Source organism: Stylophora pistillata, chromosome 2, assembly GCF_964205215.1.
Source record: "Stylophora pistillata chromosome 2, jaStyPist1.2, whole genome shotgun sequence".
In the NCBI taxonomy this organism is placed as follows: Eukaryota; Metazoa; Cnidaria; class Anthozoa; order Scleractinia; family Pocilloporidae; genus Stylophora; species Stylophora pistillata.
In genome coordinates, this window is record NC_142520.1 from 9,413,300 (window position 1) to 9,432,586 (window position 19,287).

General features: G+C 39.5%; 1 protein-coding gene across 1 annotated transcript in view; it reads left to right on the plus strand.

Moving 5' to 3' along the window:
* The window catches only part of LOC111346230 (uncharacterized), a 54,231-nt gene that overhangs the window by 12,949 nt on the left and 21,995 nt on the right, over positions 1-19,287 (plus strand). The window contains exon 9 of the mRNA XM_088747095.1: positions 18,679-19,197. Within this exon, the coding sequence (XP_088603221.1) occupies positions 18,679-19,197 (519 nt within the window). The remainder of the gene's footprint in view (positions 1-18,678; positions 19,198-19,287) is intronic.

A 19,287-nucleotide genomic window follows, 5' to 3' on the forward strand; every position in this document is an offset into this window, starting at 1 on the left:
GCTTTCGACATTTAATGAATTTGCTTTGACAGTCAACAAATACCCCCTTGATATCATAACTCTAAGTGAGACCTGGATGAAGAACAATAAGGATCGACTAGAATATGTCTCACTCCCTGGTTTCTCGAAGGAATTTCGGAATCGGGACAAAGTCAAGGGCGGTGGGGTGGGGGCTTATATTCGAGACAATATAAAATACAAGCGACGAAAGGACATCGAGAACACCCAACCTGACATGGAACACCTCTGGCTGGAAATTCAAGGAAAGAACAAGCACAGTAAACTTTTGCTGGGGAGTTTTTACCGGTCAGAAGCCATGCACAGACCTCCGGTATGGCTGGACAAGTTCGAAGATCTCATCGGTTGCATTATTGCGCAGTGGGATGGTCTTCTCCTTCTTACAGGCGACGTGAATTTCGATCTGTTGGGCATACCGGACGCCCCAACGCGGCGATATATTTCCCTACTTGACACCCTTAATGTCAAGCAAATCATTGACAAACCTACAAGAACAACAAGAACATCACGAACCTTACTGGATCACATCATTATCAATGATCCATCCAAAATAACATCTCATGGTGTGATACCGTGCAGTATTGTGAGTGACCACGATGGCCCCTTCGCGTATGTAAACATCCGCATAGCTCGTTATCAGCCAAGATATAAGTACATCAGAAACCTGAAGAACTTAAATGAGACAGCTTTCTTAGAGGACTTCTCCGCACTACCATTTTCGCTAATAACATCAACTGATGATCCTGACGATCAATTAGAGACTCTCAACACCTTGTTTAACGACTGCCTTGAAAGGCATGCACCCCTCAGAAGGTGCCGTGTGACACGTCCTCCCGCCCCGTGGATGGATAACGAAACAATACTTAACCTCCAGTCACAAAGAGACAAACTGAGGCGAGAAGCGCATCAGTCAAATTCAGAATCTTCTTGGTCTGCTTTCCGGGAAGTACGAAATAAAATAAAGAGCGCTATACGTAAAGCTCGTAAAGCTTTCATGGAAAAGGCTTTGCTGTCCAACAAATCTAAGGAAGTCTGGCGCAGGGTTCACCGAGTGCTCCACCCCTGTCGACAGCCTTTAAGGTTCGACCCAGACAAGCTTAATCTTCATTTTGCTACGACCGCAAGGAGAACGCTTGATGTTGAATCGACCAACCAAGATGAACTTTTCCAGTTCATCCGCGGTCTTACGGATAAAGAGGGCGCCTTCCACCTGGAAAGTGTTACACAAAGAGAAGTCCTGCGAACCCTTAAACAACTGCGCATGCAGTGACTGTTCGACTGGACCCGACCAATTGCCTGCCCGGTTTGTAAAGCTAACTGCTGGATGCTTGGCCGGCCCACTCACAACTATCATCAATAACTGTATTTCAAAGTTGTACTTCCCGCATGCCTGGAAACTCGCGCGTATCAGCCCCATTCCAAAAGTTGACACACCTGTCTCGGAAGATCACTTGCGTCCAGTGTCGATTCTTCCCGTACTTTCTAAGGTATTTGAGAAGCTTGTTGCTTCGCAAATGACTGATTTCTGCACTAGAGAATCTCTCCTTAGAGACACCATCTCGAGCTTTCGTAAGGGGCATTCGACCTCTACGGTACTCTTAGGTATAAGGGACGACCTAGTGAGTGCCATGAAAAGGAAAGAGGTAACTCTTATGGTACTAGCAGACTTTTCGAAAGTATTTGATACCGTTTGTTTTAAAACGGCGATAACCAAGTTGCATCACCTCGGTTTTTCAAAGTATGTCCTCGAATGGCTGGCTAATTACCTATGCGGCAGGAGACATTACGTTCAAATTGATGATCGCAAATCGTCACCTGTGCTCTCCGAATTTGGAATCCCCCAAGGCTCAATCCTTGGACCGATGTTGTTCAATCTCTACGTCGCGGATCTTCAAGATATTCTTCCACCTACAGTCAAAAGTTTCCAATATGCCGACGATACAACATACACTAGCTGTTCTACACCGCAGATCACATCTCAAGCGGAAAGCATGAATGCAACCCTGGCAGGCCTCGGCGCCTGGTCAAATGACTCAAACTTGGCCCTAAATTCTAAGAAAACCAAGGCCATTCTTATCTCAACTCCACAGATGGCTCATGTTCACTCTCTCGGAAATCTGGAGTTGGGATTAGAAATCTCCGGTAAACCACTGGAACGTATAAATGTTACAAAACTCCTGGGAGTACACATCGACTCAAATCTTAAATGGGAATTTCATACCAATTTTATTCTTAAATCTTGTTATGCGACTCTGAGAACCTTAAGAAAATTAAGGAACTTTACTAATTTTAAACTACGGAAACATTTGGTAGAAACATTAATTCTGTCTAAAATAAGCTACTGTGACATTGTTTTTTATCCACCACCAAAGTTCCTCTGAGCTAGACTACAAAGGCTCCAGTTCGCTATGGCTAGTTTCATCACTTGTAAATATGTAAACAGTATATCTACCATTCTGGATCTTGGCTGGCTACCTATCCTGGTGCTAAGGGACTACTCACTACTAAAGACTATTTTTAAAGCACTGTATTCTGATAACTGGCCCTCCCATTTAAATTTGCAAGTCGTTAAACCCGTTAGGCATCTCCGTTCCAGTGTTGCTCCAAGGCTTTATGTTCCATTTGTACAGGGCACCTTTCAGCATTCAGCAGCCATGATTTTTAACGAATTGCCAGCAAATATAAGGAATTGCACAGATTTTAAAGAATACTGCAGGCTCTGCAAGGCGTTCTTGAAGGCGCGCGCTTTGTCTTCCTTGTAAAGATATAGAAACAACCAACACCACCAACCAATATTTTCTGCATATTTACTTTCATGTATAGGTTCTATTACAATTTAGTTAGTCATTATAAATTAGTTTTAATATTAAATCTTAGTATCGTAGGCCTTCACAGATGAAGAGCCACACCTTTTTATGTGGATATACTGTGAATAAACCGTTATTATTATTATTATTATTATTATTATAAGCATATATGCATAAGATTATCAAAACGTTGCCTTCTTTCTATGCTTATACTGTCTAGTTAAGACTTGTGTTCGGAAGCGAAACGAGAAATCCAAACAAACACTTTAATTCCAACGCGGTAAACTGTAGACTAACGGTAAACGACAACTTAAAACTGCTACTCGATAAACTAAAAACTTTTCAACATCCTCTAAAAAATCGCACACGTCAAAATTAAAAGGTCCGCGTGACTTGCTTACGATATTATTAGCCTACGTAGTCCCAAAGCACGCGCACGCGAATCGCACGCGCACAAGTTCATTAACGTCTTCTTAACAACTCGAAAGACTTTCAGGCAATCACCAAGCACTATACTGTTTATACCAACCATGTCCCTATTTAACGTAACATCGACTGAGCGCTTGTGCTCATGTTTATGTTGCAGCTGTGCCTACTTGCGCATTAGCTTGTTATGTTTATGCCTATGCTTGTGTTGCAGCTGAGTACCGCGCTTGAAGCCTGTTTCGCACCTCTGAGATAATTATTAGCACGAGGATGAAAACAAGTACAAGAATGTTCACACCACTATAAAGTTTATGTTTTCTGAATTCTTATTTTAAGTCAGTGGATACTCAAAACAAGGATTTTTTCCTTAATTTGAGACTCAATTCCTTGAAAAGTAAGGATCAAGATTTCTGCTTTTAAGAATTTTATCCTCTCCAGTGAAAGTTCCTCAGTTTAAGAATACCACCACTAAAAGTAAGACTTACATTCCTTGTTTTAAGAATTATGACTTTAAATTCTCATTTTAAGGGTATTTCCACTATTGAATAAATATCTCAAATCATTGTTTTTAGCAAGTATTCATTCTATGTAGAAAGGTTCTTCTTCCAACTAAATTTATGATAAATGCTTGCTAAAATCTCAGAAATATCTGTGGAATTGTGCTTGTCAAATTCCCAAGGAAATATAACCAATAGCGCTCTCTACTGCGAGGATCGTGCATCATACGTATCTATAACCGCAGTTCAAAATATATGAACTTCATATATTCATTGTATCTGATTTATCATCACCGGTTTATTACGAATCAACTTAGCGGCCTGCTCCCAGTTGGCTTGTTAGCTCAATTGGTACAGCGCTGCACTAGTATCGCAGAGGTCATTGGCACGAATCCCATACAGGCCTGATTTTTCCAGGTCGTACGCCTTTTTTTTATTCTTCAACTGACAGGTGTCACATGGTGACAGTTACTTGTCAAAAAATGTTTCAAAGTTTTCTCTTAAGCCTATTCAGTTACATTTACAAATTTAGAATATTTCTGTGAAAGCTTTCTCTTCAATTTGAATAACGTCTGTATTCTTTCCCATCCACTCACTGACAAGTTGCTAAGGTTATGGAGGATTTTCCGTAATTAAACTCGTAATTGTAGCTCTAAATCATTCGGGTTCTTTTGGAAATCATTTTGTTATGTGTTAGAACAAAATAAAAATGTTATTCACCAGCATAGGTCGGTCCGTATTGGGAAAAACTGTGCCCTCTGTCTTGAGTACCGCCCTCGGCCTACGGCCTCGAGCGGTATCCAAGACCTCGGGCACAGTTCTTTCCCAATACGGACCTCCCGCCTGGTGAATAACAGATATATATTTTGAGCTCATCTACCCAGTGTAATGGTTCATGTCTTTCATGAGGAATTAATGAAGGAATGATTGAAAACTTAATTCAAGTGTCAATGTATTTAGCTTTACAGGTGTAAGAACTAATTGGGAACACTACTTAGTTACTTACCCTACAGAAGTTTAAAGATAAATTTATTAGTTATTTACTCATTTAGAGTACAATTTCAAATGTAAAACTGGAGCCTTATCTACATACTAATAATACTAAAAAATTATAAAAGAATGATAAAATCTTATTTTATGAGCAGATTTCACAGTCCACGCAGGTGTTTTTTAACAATTCGGTCAGGTTTCGTTTCTATATGCTTTGTATAAAATCGTTTAAAGATGTTTTCTCCCGATCACTGACGCTTAACTTCCTCCATAAGTACGGTCCGAAGTAACGAAGCGAGTGTTTGCCGTAGCGGGACATTCTGATCCTCGGGATATAAAAATCAGCGTTCCTAAGCTCATAGCCTTTATAGGTGGACTGGAATATTTCTGTAATATACAGTGGCATCAATCCATTCTTAACTTTAAAAATGAGTGTAGCAATGCTTTGTGATCTCCTTTCATATAGAGTTGATAGGAAGGCTCTGTTTAATAAAGCACTGTACGTGTCCACCTTAGATTTAAAAATTGCTCTCAGTGCTTGTTCTTGAATACGTTCGAGCTCACGTCCATCGGCCGTTTTGCAGAAATGCCACACAATGTCACAGTACGTCAGATCTGGTAAAATAGCAGATTTGTAGAGTTGAGGTTTGGCTGAGTAGGGTATAATGTTGCGTAGCCTCATTAGCACTCCTACTTCCTGGCTTGTTTTCTTATAGATGGCACTTATGTGTTCGCATGCTGAATGACAGATTTTTATCAGTGGTCACTCCGAGGATTGATAGACGATCTGAAGATGTTACTACAACTTGCTTTTCAATTTCTAGCGCTATTTCCTCTGCTGGCTCTTTTGCTGAGGACTTTGGATCGATGACAAGTATCTGGTATTTACTGGGGTTCGCCCTGAGAAGGTTATCTGTGTATAACTGTGTCACTTTTTGCGTTTCGCTCTTGAGTTTTTGTAAAGCTATCTGGACCGAGTCCCCACTGGTGTATATTTGGTGGTCATCTGCATACATGAAGAGATTCTCTGTTCCTGTGTGTAACGGAAGGTCGTTCTGAAACAAGTTCCATAGTAGAGGTCCAAAGGACGAACCCTGTAGACATCCTCTTGTCTGGTCTCTCCATACACTAAACTGGTCTTGTAATTTTACTCGGTTTTTTCGTGAGCCAAAGAAAGATTGCATAAGATTTAGGGATGGTTCCTGAGAAATCATACGCCTTGAGCATCTGAACCATTAGTGCAGGGTGCAAGGAGTCAAACGCTTTACTCATATCGGTGGATAATCCAGTTACACACTTCCTCTTATTAGCAGCCATTTTCTAATCCTCTGTTAACCTTAATAGAGTTGTCTCGCAGCTATGTTGTTTTCTATATGCCGCCATTCACAGGTGTGAATCCATGGCTGCAGTTATTTGTTGGCAAAGCAATGAGTCGAACAACTTGTCTATTGAGTCTAAGACAGTTGTCGCTCGATAATTAGAACGGTATGTTCTTTCTCCCTTTTTGAACAATGGTGTCCATTGTCCCATCTTCCATGTGCCTGGCCACTCTTCTTTTCTTATTATTGTGTTGAAGAGTCTAGTCAGTGATGGTGCTATCCCCTTGGCTGACAACCTTAAGATCTTGGGAGCAATTCCATCCCATCGAGTTGCCTTAGAGCTGTTAATCTTTTGAAGTTCTATTTCTACTGCACCGACCTTAATTTCGTTGAAGCTGAAATGCATGTTTTGATAGGCTTGCCGGATCACGGCAACGCTAGGATGTCTCTCAAAGTCGTTCCCCAATTGATCACCGCCGATTCCATTTAAAACTGTTTCAAAATAGTCGCACAGCTCGTCCGCCATTGCGATCTGATCTCTGACTGTTTTCCCGTTAATCTCAATGGCTATTTTCTCAACCTCTTTACTCTTCTCACTTAGGAACGGTTGGAAGGTTTTATAGAACTCCTTTGGCTTTTGTTTAAGTTCGTCAGATTTCCTGCTCCAGTATGCCTTGATGGTTCGTCGCCTCTCTTTTGTCGCACGGTTCTTCCAATTTCTTTTGAGCTCCCAGTTTTCAGGTGTACGATTACGAGCAAACATTTGTGCATACTTCCTCCTTTGTTTTATCGCCCTTTTCCATTCTTCGGTCATATACGGTATGCCCTTTTCTCTAATTCTCATCTTCTTTTTCGGCATGTGTTGATCTCTTACACTTTCGAAAGCTGTATTCCACATGTCGTACTGATCATCAAAAGACTCACAGATCTCTACAACATTTCAAGGAGCTTAAAGTAGGTACTCGTTAAATCCGTCGCTATCAACGTTTAGAGGACTTTTTTGCTACAATCTCTCCGGATTAGAAAGTTCGTCATGGAAAATTTTCAACCTTTTCCAAGTACCCCTCATCTAAATACGACATACACACTGTCAGCTGAAGGCCTAACAGACGAATTTATCGCTAGCGCTTTTTATTTGGGTAGGACCACTTCTTGCGGCTCAGGTAAAACTTCTGCAAAGCATATGCATAAATCATATTTGACTATCTTGTTTTTGCCTTGTGGTTCCTCATTTTGCAAAGGTTGAAAAAACCACCAAGTTATATTTACCTGCTGTGTAAACTCAAAAACGTTGCAAAGGAGTTTTGCTGTTTCATTCCTTACCTAACTTTTTGTGCGTGTTTGGCTGACTACTGCCCCTGTTACTTTTGAATGGGGTGAAAAAAATTCGGAGCGCCTGTGATTGTGACGTGCCTATAAGCTATCCCTGACGAGTACGACGAAGGAAGCAATTAAACATTTAGCTAACTGCTACTTTATTATCGCCTTTAGAAAATCACTATTGCTAAAATAATAAAAGTGCACTCCAATCGAGATATCAATGCTAATTATGTCACTTTTTCATGTGTTACAAATTGTTTTCTTCTACTGCACTTTGCCTTCCGTTACCTGGAAAAGTGGAGGGAGGGGGGAGTAGGAGGGGAGGAAGAACTTAAAGAATTCTTGTTGGGTAAGTACCGCTGGCCTCTTAAAATTCTCACCTTATTAGAGTCTATTTTGCGACCAACTATGCACCCCATCACTTTTGGTCATACTTGAAAAAATTTTAAACTGCACATTTTCCATTTTTTAATCCCAAATTATCACAAGTTTCGTAAACCCAATGTCCCAAAAATGTTTTTGTTATTAATGGTAAGCTAATAGCTGCTGTCAAACAAAAACCAAAAAAAAAAAGGATTGTTCCTATGATGAGTAACATACTTGCATCGTGCATAACCCCTTCCACGAGGATAGAAAAGGTGTGCAGCTGTTTACAAAAAGGTTGTCGGAAAAACCGCAAGCCATGTTAAAGTATCCGTTTCTTTGTTTCTAAAAGTTCTTCATTGATTCATTATTTATGCTTAAACGGTACCTTGCCGCTACAATTTGGTGTTTTCTTTTTACTCACCACTATGGACTAGACTTTCTCAGATGAAATGTCATTAAAAACGTAAATTTTATGACAATCCTACCTCAATAAAGAAAAAAATTTCGCAAGGAACGTTATGCTTCTGTTGGTCAATTTTCTATGCAATTTTCACGTGCTTAGACGGTTTTTTACGAATAAATTTCGCTTTTTGCTACCTTAGACTTCACCTTATCATGTGTTAATTCCTTTCAAACAACCTGCATTTTATCATGTATTTTACACGCTCAGGGAAAAGGCCAGATAGGTAAGAGCTAAATAAGGAGCCTACGTTGTTACGCCCTGAAATATGATAGTTGTCTCTTCATTCAATCTATTTTCACTTGTTTGAAAAGGGGAGACCGAAAAATATGTTTGTTCAGTGGTTGTTAGAGATGAAATAGAGTTTTTGGTTTGCTCTCCTTTGCAAAATTAATTAGCTGTAACTGAATAATTAAGACTGTCTCTGATGGTCTCGTCACGCAACGTGGGAGAGAGGGCGTTGCGTGACGAGACCAAATTAGGGTTGTGGAGGGGACTGTAAGAGGCATGGTACCTATGCAAGTTATTTTTGCCAACAATGCGTATGTTTTATACCGAAGGGGGAAAATAAGATCAAGTTTGTAAAATGCCCATACCGAGTTAAACTTATTGTACACGGTACAAGATAAGGATAAGTTACGTCATAATAATCCTTATATTGCGAGGACGTCGACAATTAAACCGTAAGCCGGAAGTTCCTTTCATAGCATAAAACAAAATATCAATCATACAGAAAAGCAAAAAATAAGCAAGCAGTCAATTTTCAATCAACTACACCACCTAACTACCGTGAGGATTCGATTTAGTGCCCTCTTTGGAATAAGCGCCCCCTCTCTAAGAAGCGACCCGTCACATTAGACTTTTTTTAATGAGCGCCCCCATTCTAATAAGCGCTCCTATTGAATAGGCACTCGCGTTCTTATAAGCACCCCCACACAGATACGCGCCCCTATTCTGAATCAGTAATACCACAGCGGAGTACATGTACATTAAGATCAATCGTGGTTCGACTTCCATTAATTGCTCAAGTTAAACCTCAAAACAAAATCAATGGTCTATGTGTCCGTCTTTCAACTGTTATTTACAGTTCATTTATCGCGTGACGATTGCAGCTTAGCTGATCGTTCTAGCCAGGACCTGTCCATGGAAATAATCCGTCATTTTTCAGTCTTTTTAATCCTTTTGAAATAGGTAGGTTTGTCTCGCGCATTTTACTGTTTCTCAAGATGAATATAAGCGCTCTGTACCCATCCCCAGGTTTCACTGTCCCACCATCATCAAAACAATCTTCAATACAAATAAAGGCAAGCATCAAAGGGATAAAACAAAATGAATATTCGAGCACTCTCCCCAAGATTCAGGTCTGTGCGATGTTTTGTGCGGGCGATATTCGAAAAAATGTTTCCGCTGTAAAAAACCTGTAGTCGTCTATCTAAAGTCATGGAAGGTTTCACAAGAGACTTATAACCTAAGCGGGTTAGGAATAGGCTTGACTGTAAACAATTTTCTATTGGTGGAAAATCAACAACCCATGCATTAGTCTATTTTGTGCATTTAATACTGATGTTTCTTGGTTGTCCTGGAAATTGTATTGGAATATTTATTTGCAGACTTTAGTAAAGGATTTTATCCTGTTGATCATAGTAAGTTACATCTGGGTGTGAGCGATGTCTTAATTAGTCAAATGGATCTATGCTTTCCTTACCAGCAGATCTCAGATTGTTAGAATCGAAGGGGCCTTATCTGCCCTCGTCTATCGTCATGGCCGGGTATCCCCAAAGGGATAAAGCTAACCCCCATCCTTTTTGCTGCCTTGGTTAACAAGCTGGCTGAAAATTGGCATCTGCGCACTAAGTATGTGGATGACACAACTGTGATTGAGTGAATATCCAGATTTAGCCCAAGGTATCTCTTGTTTGTTGTTCAGAACATTATGGTTCTGCTACTAGCCGAGGTATGCGCTTAAATCCCAAGAAGTGCAAAGGAATGATTGTCAACTTTCTTGAATACCAACCTATGGTTCCAGATACCCTTAAGATACTAGGTAATGACATACGGAAAGAGTCTCAAGCTCCAAGGGACATATATATTTTATGACCTAAAGTGGAATCAGCATGTTGAGTATATTGTTTGAAGGGATAATAAGAAGGCGCATGCCTCAAGATTACTTAAGAAGTCAGAGCCCCATCATACTGACCTAGTGTAGATACAATGTTCATTAATCAGATCTCTTGTTGATTACGCATCACCCGGGTAGGCAGCTCTCCCTGACTATCTATCGGATCTTATTGAAGCCGTTCAGAGGAGGGCATTGAAGATTATCTTCCCAGATAATGGTTATGAGAAATCATTTGTTTTTTCTGCCCTCCCAACCCTAAGTAAGCGAAGGGAGCTTGCCTGCATCAGGTTTTTTAAGGACCTTCCTAATACTGAACCTTCAGGGTCTCTCTATATGGTGGAAGTAGTTCCTCATGGTTACAATCTTCGGTCGGGGGATTGCCTCCTTGTAGAGAAACCCAGAGTTAGGACAGATAGATTCGCCTCTTTCTGTACTAGTTAAGTTTTTCCCCATAAGAGGTAACCCTAGAGGGAATATTTATGATAACTTTTTGAATGTAATGAGATTTTAGTGCATGCTGTTGAAATATGATTTATTAAGGGTTGTTTATTACATCGCACGCAGTGCCCATGGGGAAGAGGAAGCAAATCCTGTGTTCTGATTGGCTACCCAAGCAGGCAAGATGGGCCCTCTTGCCCGCTCAGGATTGTCCGCATTGATCCCGCACATTAAAAAATAAAATAAGAACTACATTCGTAACTCTTGGACAATTTCGGCGACGGAAAGGCAAAAAACGGCAGAAGATATTCAAAACAAAGAAAATACAAACGAAGTTTGTGAGTTTGTTTTCCAACAAACACAGTTGGCTTTCTTTCCCAGCTCTCGAAGGAAAAAAGTCATTCTAAACTATATTATATGGTTGTGTCTCACGAGGACTGCGAACTACCGAATTCACGAATTTGATTGGCTGAAATCAATATTGAAAGCGGTCTAGATTTTCCCATCTAGACCGGCATGTAGACCGGCCTAGAAAAAAAAAAAACGGTAAAAAGAATATAAAGAAATTGGCAGATAAGACACAGCCATATAATAAACATCACTGCGTTCGGTCTGTACTGGCAACCTCGGTCAAGATTCTCCCATACAGACCTCCCGCTCGGTTAATAAGAACTAATTAATAAAGCGAAATCTTTTTCAATATATTAAATCCTTTATTAACCAAGCTTGTTCGGTCAAGATGGTTGAATATTAGTCTCGATCTCTGCCTGTAAAGGAGTTGATTAAACACATCTAGCTATCAATCTATTCATGTGAGGAGGTAGCCGATACCGTTGAATAGTGCGCAATACACATGTGCAGAGCTCAATACAGTAGGTAGCGATCAAACAAGACGACACATGGTTTCTGTTACTAAAAGTTTCGTGCTTACGCACTCATCAGACTATCTATCTATCTAACTATCTATCTATCTATCTATCTATCTCTCTATCTATATATCTCTCTATCTATCTGTCTATCTGCCTATCTTTTCTTCAACCTACCTGCTAGTATGTTAATATCGTGTCAAGAAAAACCCGATCAAACTGAAAATTTGTAAAATGATAAGAATTCAACTGTTCTATTAAATCTCATATAGATTGATAATTCCTTATTTCTAAATTTGATGACGTCACGTGAAATCTAAGAATTAAATACCCTAGTTCAAAAAAAGTGCCTCCCTCGATGTGTCGAAAGTACCTTAGCGCCCCCGACGCTAAATCAGAATTTTACGGTTTGCTCAATTCTCAACTTTTGTCACGCAGAATGGCTGGACATCATCAGTTATTCGTCTACAACTCAAACTTAAGAGGGGAAAGTTTAAAGAAGTATAAAGACTTCCGTAACCTTTGGAAATGACGAAAAATACGAAGAGTTTTAGTTGACGGTCTATTTCAAAAGCGATCTTAACGGACCTATTTCAAAAACGAACTTAAGGGACCCACACAACATTTCAACCACAATCATATGTGATGCTTGATATTCTTTCGGGGAAAAATATTGCGTGACGAGTGGGTACATATCCATTGAGAGACAATGAATTGAATAAATTATGGAATGAAAAAACTGATATTAAATAACTTAATAATTGCATTAATGGTGAGGAATTTTAAGGATCAATCTACAAGATTTTAACTTTTCCATATCCTTTTTGTAGATGCAAATTTACCTCCAATGAAAGGACAAAACTATAATAATTATGTTTATATCGATGTAGATAACTTAACTCTTCCCTTTCAGCTTTCAAAGCCGTTTTTACAAACCTCAACACCAGTGGAAGAATTGGTCTAACAACGCTCTAATTAGCTTATAATTTATGAAAAAGAAATGGATGGTTGATAGAGATGGCTCAGACTGACGTCATTGTTGGCGAAAATTTTCCATCGAGTTTACCCACGAAGTTTCAAAATTTTCAAGATTGTTTTCTGTTTAACATTTTGGAGCTCTATTTGAAGAGAAAATGTGCTAAAATGATAATCGTTTCTAAAAACAATGAGCATGTAACTCTTCAAAGCGACGGTAATAGTTTTGGAGTCGACAATACTTTATATGCCAAACGGGATGCGTGAATGTGGCTGAAAAAAAAACTGAGCTTTTCACTTGGACTGAGGCTTCGCGACGTTGGGGTGAATGTTATTCTGAAGAGCTGCTGCATGTATGTCCCAAAAGAGTTGTTCAATGGATGATTTTCCTTTGTAATCGTACTATTTTTAAGATTTTCAACACAAAGCGACGCAATTTCTGATCGTCAATTCTAGTAACCAACAATTCAAGGAGGTAAATCTATCACAGGGGACTCGTAAATTTAGGAAATTTCCTCTTAGTTTTCTGAACGGCCGGTATTATTTTTGGTGTTGCATTGATAACTCCTCGCGCTCCCGGCTGCGCTTCGAGCAACTCCTCTCTTGTGCTCTCCAAACTTTCCGCGTGCACCATAACTCGAAATATGCATCGGAGGCACATAACTCTTTAATAAATCTCGGATAAAATATGAATATCCCGAGATAAATAAAAACAGGTGTGGTGCGCTGAAATATACATATGTGAAAAATAGAACTTGCTGCGTATTTATAAAAGATAATGTTTAAAAATTAAACTATGTAGTTTTAATCTATAAACAATGAAGAACATCTAGGTTACTTCTCACATAGACAGCAATTCTGCCTTTTTCCCTCAAAACCACTCTTGACCAGTTCCTGTCCCGTCTTAATATGTTTTAGATAGGTATGCTGACAATAGATTCAGGTTTGTCTGGCTCAAGGTGTGTTTTGGAGGCGACGCGAACATCAATAGTCGTTCTTCCTGAAATGATCTTCGAGTGTACAGCCGCTCTAAACCGGTCTTTTGTTTTAGTTCGGGTACAAATGTTCGTAAATATAAATTTTGTAATAGCAAACTCGCATTTCGGGCTTTGCTGACTTGTCGATGAGGTCGATTGTCTGGTGTTTAATATAAGGCAGCGGTATCGCTGTATATGCTTAGCCGGGGTGTTTGGATGTCTCTGAGTGATGACAACTGGTATCCAATAAGCTTTCGTGCTTTTAGAATTAATGCGTCTTTATCCACCTCAGTTTCTCGAGATTCTCAGAAAGCCATGTAATTTCAGTAAAAATATAACGTGTCGTAATTTGGTCGGCAAGCTCGAGCTCGTGATCGAGGGTCGTCTGGGAGGGTCTCAATAGTGGGGAGAAGGTGATGTTGACGGTTGACGGTTAAATCTAGGATTTTTAATGGGGATACGCACGCCATTATATATATGTGAAAAATAGAACTTGCTGCGTGTTTATAAAAGATCATATCTAAATATCAAACTAACTGCAGACAGTACTCTTTTGGCCTTCTGGGCCTCATCAGTGCAGTGCTGATGCTAGGATGGAGGAGAACCGAGACGGTCACTCCAAACGACCCAACCATTTGGGTATCGTCTAAGCCATGCCAGAGTTTTCAAACTAGAGTAAACTAGCGAGCATGCGCTAGATAATTTTCAAACTATGTAGTTGTAATCTATAAACATCAGCAATATCTAGGTTACTTCTCACATAAACAGCAATTCCGCCTTTTTTCCTCAAAACCACTCCTGACCAGTTCCTGTCCCCTCTGAATATGTTGTAGATAGGTATTTTGACTATTGGTTCAGGTTTATGTGGCTCCAGGTGTGTATGTGATGAGTGGGAAACTACGAAACAGGTCTGTAGGGATGTATATGTAGTTGTTTTTTTTCTGCCTACCACACATTATACCTGCTCTACTATTTGTATCGAGCACTGTTTCACGGACACCAAGTTTAATCTCACTACATACATACATACATACATACATACATACATACATACATGATAGACAGCTTTATTAGGAAGTGAAATCATTGCAGCTTCCAGGCCGGCTGAAATACGACTTACTTTACAATGGGAATAAATTATCTCTTACTCCAAGATAACTACAATAAGAGCCGCAAAGTGTAATCTACAATAAAATACCATAAGAGAAGTATCAAAAGCCAAAATACAAATAATTAAGATAGCTACTAATAATTAAAACTGTTCGCCATGATAAATGTGTTTTTGAACCTAGTTGTCTTACAAATCGGTAGCTTGAAGTATATCTGGCTGCGGGTACGATAGGTGGGCTCGTTGCGTGGAGGCAGCAGATCATGGAGCTTGTGGTTTTCGTCCCTTACAATCTGATCAAACAGAGCATCACAGAAGATCTCCCTCCTCTCGTACAGTGACGCAATGTCAGGAGCTACTAGAGCCTCAGCGTAGGATAAGTCAGGTTGAATCATCCGCAACGCGCGTTTTTGCAACCTTTCCATTTCTTTGGACAGATATTGCGGCAAAGAATGATGGAAAACTGGGCACGCATATTCTAATACAGGGCGTATACATATTGTATAGAAAAGTAGCATATCGTCAGATGGAACTTTAGCGCGCTTTAGTTGTTTTAGGAAGTACAGACGCTTCGCAGCTTTTTTCCATATAGATTCTACATGTGCGTTCCACCTGAGGTTGTTTGAGACTATCACTCCTAACAACCTTGCGGATGAAACAACTTCGATTTGCTTGTCATTGATAGTAATATGATCAAACAGACTACCTGATCTGGAGAATGATATTCTCAGTTCTTTACATTTAGACTCATTGAATTGGAAACCATCAACTTCTGACTGTCTTACAAGTTCATTTACACGAAATTGCATGTAGCTAGACTCATTCTTCAATATTGATTCGACAAAAGTGGTGTCATCAACGTATTTACAAATAATTGTGTCTGCTACAGAAAGATTATTTATCATGATAAGGAACAGCCAGGGGCCCAATTTCGTCCCCTGTGGCACCCCTGCAGGAACAGCTTCCCACTCCGAGAAGCAATCGCGGCTCAGTTTTATCCTTTGCTTACGGCTCGTTAAAAAGTCCATGATCCAGCACAAAATCGGCCTTGGAATATCGTCGGACATACATACATTTTATTAAACACATCCCCTTCTGGGGCTTTTCAGTGAACAATTACATAATTTACAAACTTGGTACCACGCATTCAAAACGAAATATAAGGAGTTGCGATAAGTTATTAGACGCCTTTTTCAGTGAGTCAGTGTTGCTACGAGGAGCCCAGAGGAGCGAGAGCCGGATAGAGTTGCTGGAATTATTTTACTGGAATCGTCAGCCGTGTGGAAGGCTGCCTTGGAAAAGTGTTGTGGATATTGATAAGCGGCGAGGATCTTTAAAGAGAACCGTGAGTTGTGCAGTGGTGCACTGAGATTGAGGTTATAGTATTTATAGAGGGCTCTAAGTTAAGAGGATAGTTATTGTATAGGTATTAATGTCGCTCCGTAGCTAAGTTTAGAGGATTTTTATTGTATAGGTATTAACGTCATTCCGTAGCTAAGTTTAGGGGATAGTTATTGTGTAGGTATTAATATCGCTCCGTAGCTAAGTTTAGATGATAGTTATCGTATAGGTATTAATGTGGCTCCGTAGCTAAGTTAAGAGGATAGTTATTGTATAGATATTAATATCGCTCCGTAGCTAAGTTTAGAGAATAGTTATTGTATAGGTATTAATATCGCTCCGTAGCTAAGTTTAGAGGATAGTTATTGTTTTGGTATTAATATCGCTCCGTAGCTAAGTTTAGAGGATAGTTATTGTATAGGTATTAATATCGCTCCGTAGCTAAGTTAAGAGGATAGTTCTTGTATAGGTATTAATGTCGCTCCATTGCTAAGTGAAGAGGATAGTTATTGTATAGGTATTAATATCGCTCCTTAGCTAAGTTAGGAGGATAGTTATTGTATTAGTTACTGGTATGGCTTCGTAGTCAGTACGTCAGTCAATAAAGTAGTTGAGTTAGTACGAGTTATATCTTTCTGGCGGTTGAGAAAATACCGTAACACTACCTGTCATCAAATGATTTACGAGTCGTGGAGCAAAATTTTGTTCTTTTATTTTATAGTTGCATTACATTATTTTTGTGTGGAGTTAAGTCAAGTTTACATTTTTTTAATCACAGTTACATCTTCATTCTGTAATCATTGCTAGCATCACATCGCGCACGTCTCGCGCCTGTTTCTTTTGTCTTAGAAGACGCGTGTCCTTTCGTGATGATGTGCTTGTTAATTAATTTGATTTAAGATTTTTTACCAGCGGATTTGTCGTTTCAGTGTAAATTAAATGATATAGATCATTTGACGCGGGCGCTTTCAGTGATATTTGACGCACATTAACCCTTCTCCATCAAGCCGCGCATACATCATTTAAATTTGCACGACTACTGTTGTTATTTGTTTCTTGTTGAAATTCAGAGACATCATTATGTAACTGTGTACATTGCAAGGCTGTCTGATGTGACTCCTATTGCAGCCTAAAACACCCACAATGATTCCCGATTTCCATTTCAGTGAACCGTTAATATAATAACAAATCCCAAAAATCCAGCATTCTGCTCCAAGAGCAACACTGAAGAAGTGTTTACCTTTTAAGATCAAAACTTGCTCAAGAAATCAAAAGTTTGCATTAAAAAAAAACCTCAGGGCCAAATCTTGCTGTTTGGCTGGAAAATGCCCTCTCACTTTATCCGCTAGCCCTTGTTCATCCGTTTGACAAAAGCTAGTGTCGCAAACACGACCTTTGCCTCGTTTATGAGGTCATTTTACCTCGATCGCCGGTACAGATCGAACGCAGTGAGGACTGTACTGACAACCTCGGTCAAGATTCTCCCATACAGACCTCCCGCTCGGTTAATACGAACTAATTAATAAAGCGAAATCTTTTTCAACCTAGTAAATTCTTTATTAACCTAGCTTGTTCGGTCAAGATGGCTGGATATTAGTCTCGATCTATGCCTTTAAAAGAGTTGATTAAACATATCAATCTATCTATCTATTCATATGAGAAAGTAGCCAATACCGTTGAATAGTGCGCAATACACACGTGCAGAGCTCAATACAGTAGGTAGCGAACAAACAAGATAACACATGGTTTCTGTTACTCAGATTGTGAGTTTCGTGCTTACGCACTCATCAGACTATTTATCTATCTATGTATCTATCTATCTATCCATCTCTTTATCTATCTCTCTATCTTTTTTTCAACCTACATGCTAGTATGTTAATATCGTGTCAAGCAATAGCTTGAAAATTCAACCTTGCTTTATCACAAAATGAAAAACCCGATCAAACTGAAAATTTGTAAAAAGATAAGAATTCAACTGTTCTATTAACTTAGTAAACTTAAATCTCATATAGATTGATAATTCCTTATTTCTAAATTTGATGACGTCAAGTGAAGTCCAAGAATTAATTCCCCTGGTTAAAAAAAGTGCCCTCTCTTGATGTGTCGAAAGTACACTAGCGCCCCGGACGCTAAATCAAAATTTTACGGTTTGCTCAATTCTCGACTTTTGTCACGCAGAATGGCTGGACATCACCTGTTATTCGTCTACAATTCAAACTTAAGAAGGGAAAGTTTAATAAAGTATAAAGACTTCCGTAACCTTTGGAAATGATGAAAAAATCGGACAGTTTTAGTTGACGGCCAATTTCAAAACCGATCTGTTTTCACAACGAACTTAAGGGACCCACAAAACATTTCAACCACAATCATATGTGATGCTTGATATTATTTCGGGGAAAAATATTTCGTGACAATCGAGTGGGTACACGTCCATTGAGAGACAATGAATTGAATAAATGATCGAATAAAAAAGAAAATGAATATTAAATAACTTAATAATTGTATTAATGGTGAGTAGTTTTAAGGATCAATCTACAAGATTTTAACATCTCCATTTCCCTTTTGTAGATGCAAAGTTACATCCAATGAAAGGAAAAAACTATAACAATTATGGTTATAACGATGTAGATAACTTAACTCTTCCCTTTCAGCTTTCAAGGCCGTTTTTACAAACCTCAACACCAGTGGAAGAATTGGTCCAACAACGCTGGGCAATCACTACACAGGGCAGGATCATGACGGGCAAGTCACACTGTCCAGCGGTATTCAACATTGGACTGTGCCGTACACTGGTGACTACACAATAGAAGCAATAGCAGCTGCAGGAGGGTACGATGGACGCACTAACAGTACTCAGTACCGAGGAAGAGGAGCAAGAATGATTGGAAAGTTCCGCTTAAACAAGGGTGAAGTCATTCAGATACTCGTTGGTCAAGAAGGAGGAATAAACACGCACTCTTACTCTTCTGGAGGTGGTGGAGGAACGTTTGTGGTGAGAGGAGCCAACACACCTTTGATAATAGCTGGAGGTGGAGGAGGGGTAAATAAAGCTGAGTCAAGACATGAAGGATGTGACGCCAGCACAAACACAACAGGGAATCCTGGATACAACTCATGGTCAGGAGGAAGCAATGGACATGGTGCACAGACTGCTGATGATGACCGGTCAGGTAAGGGTATATCGTGATGATTCCTTACATCTCAGCTGTTCATTTAATGTTATATCATAATCATATTATAACGTGCGCTCTAATTGGCTT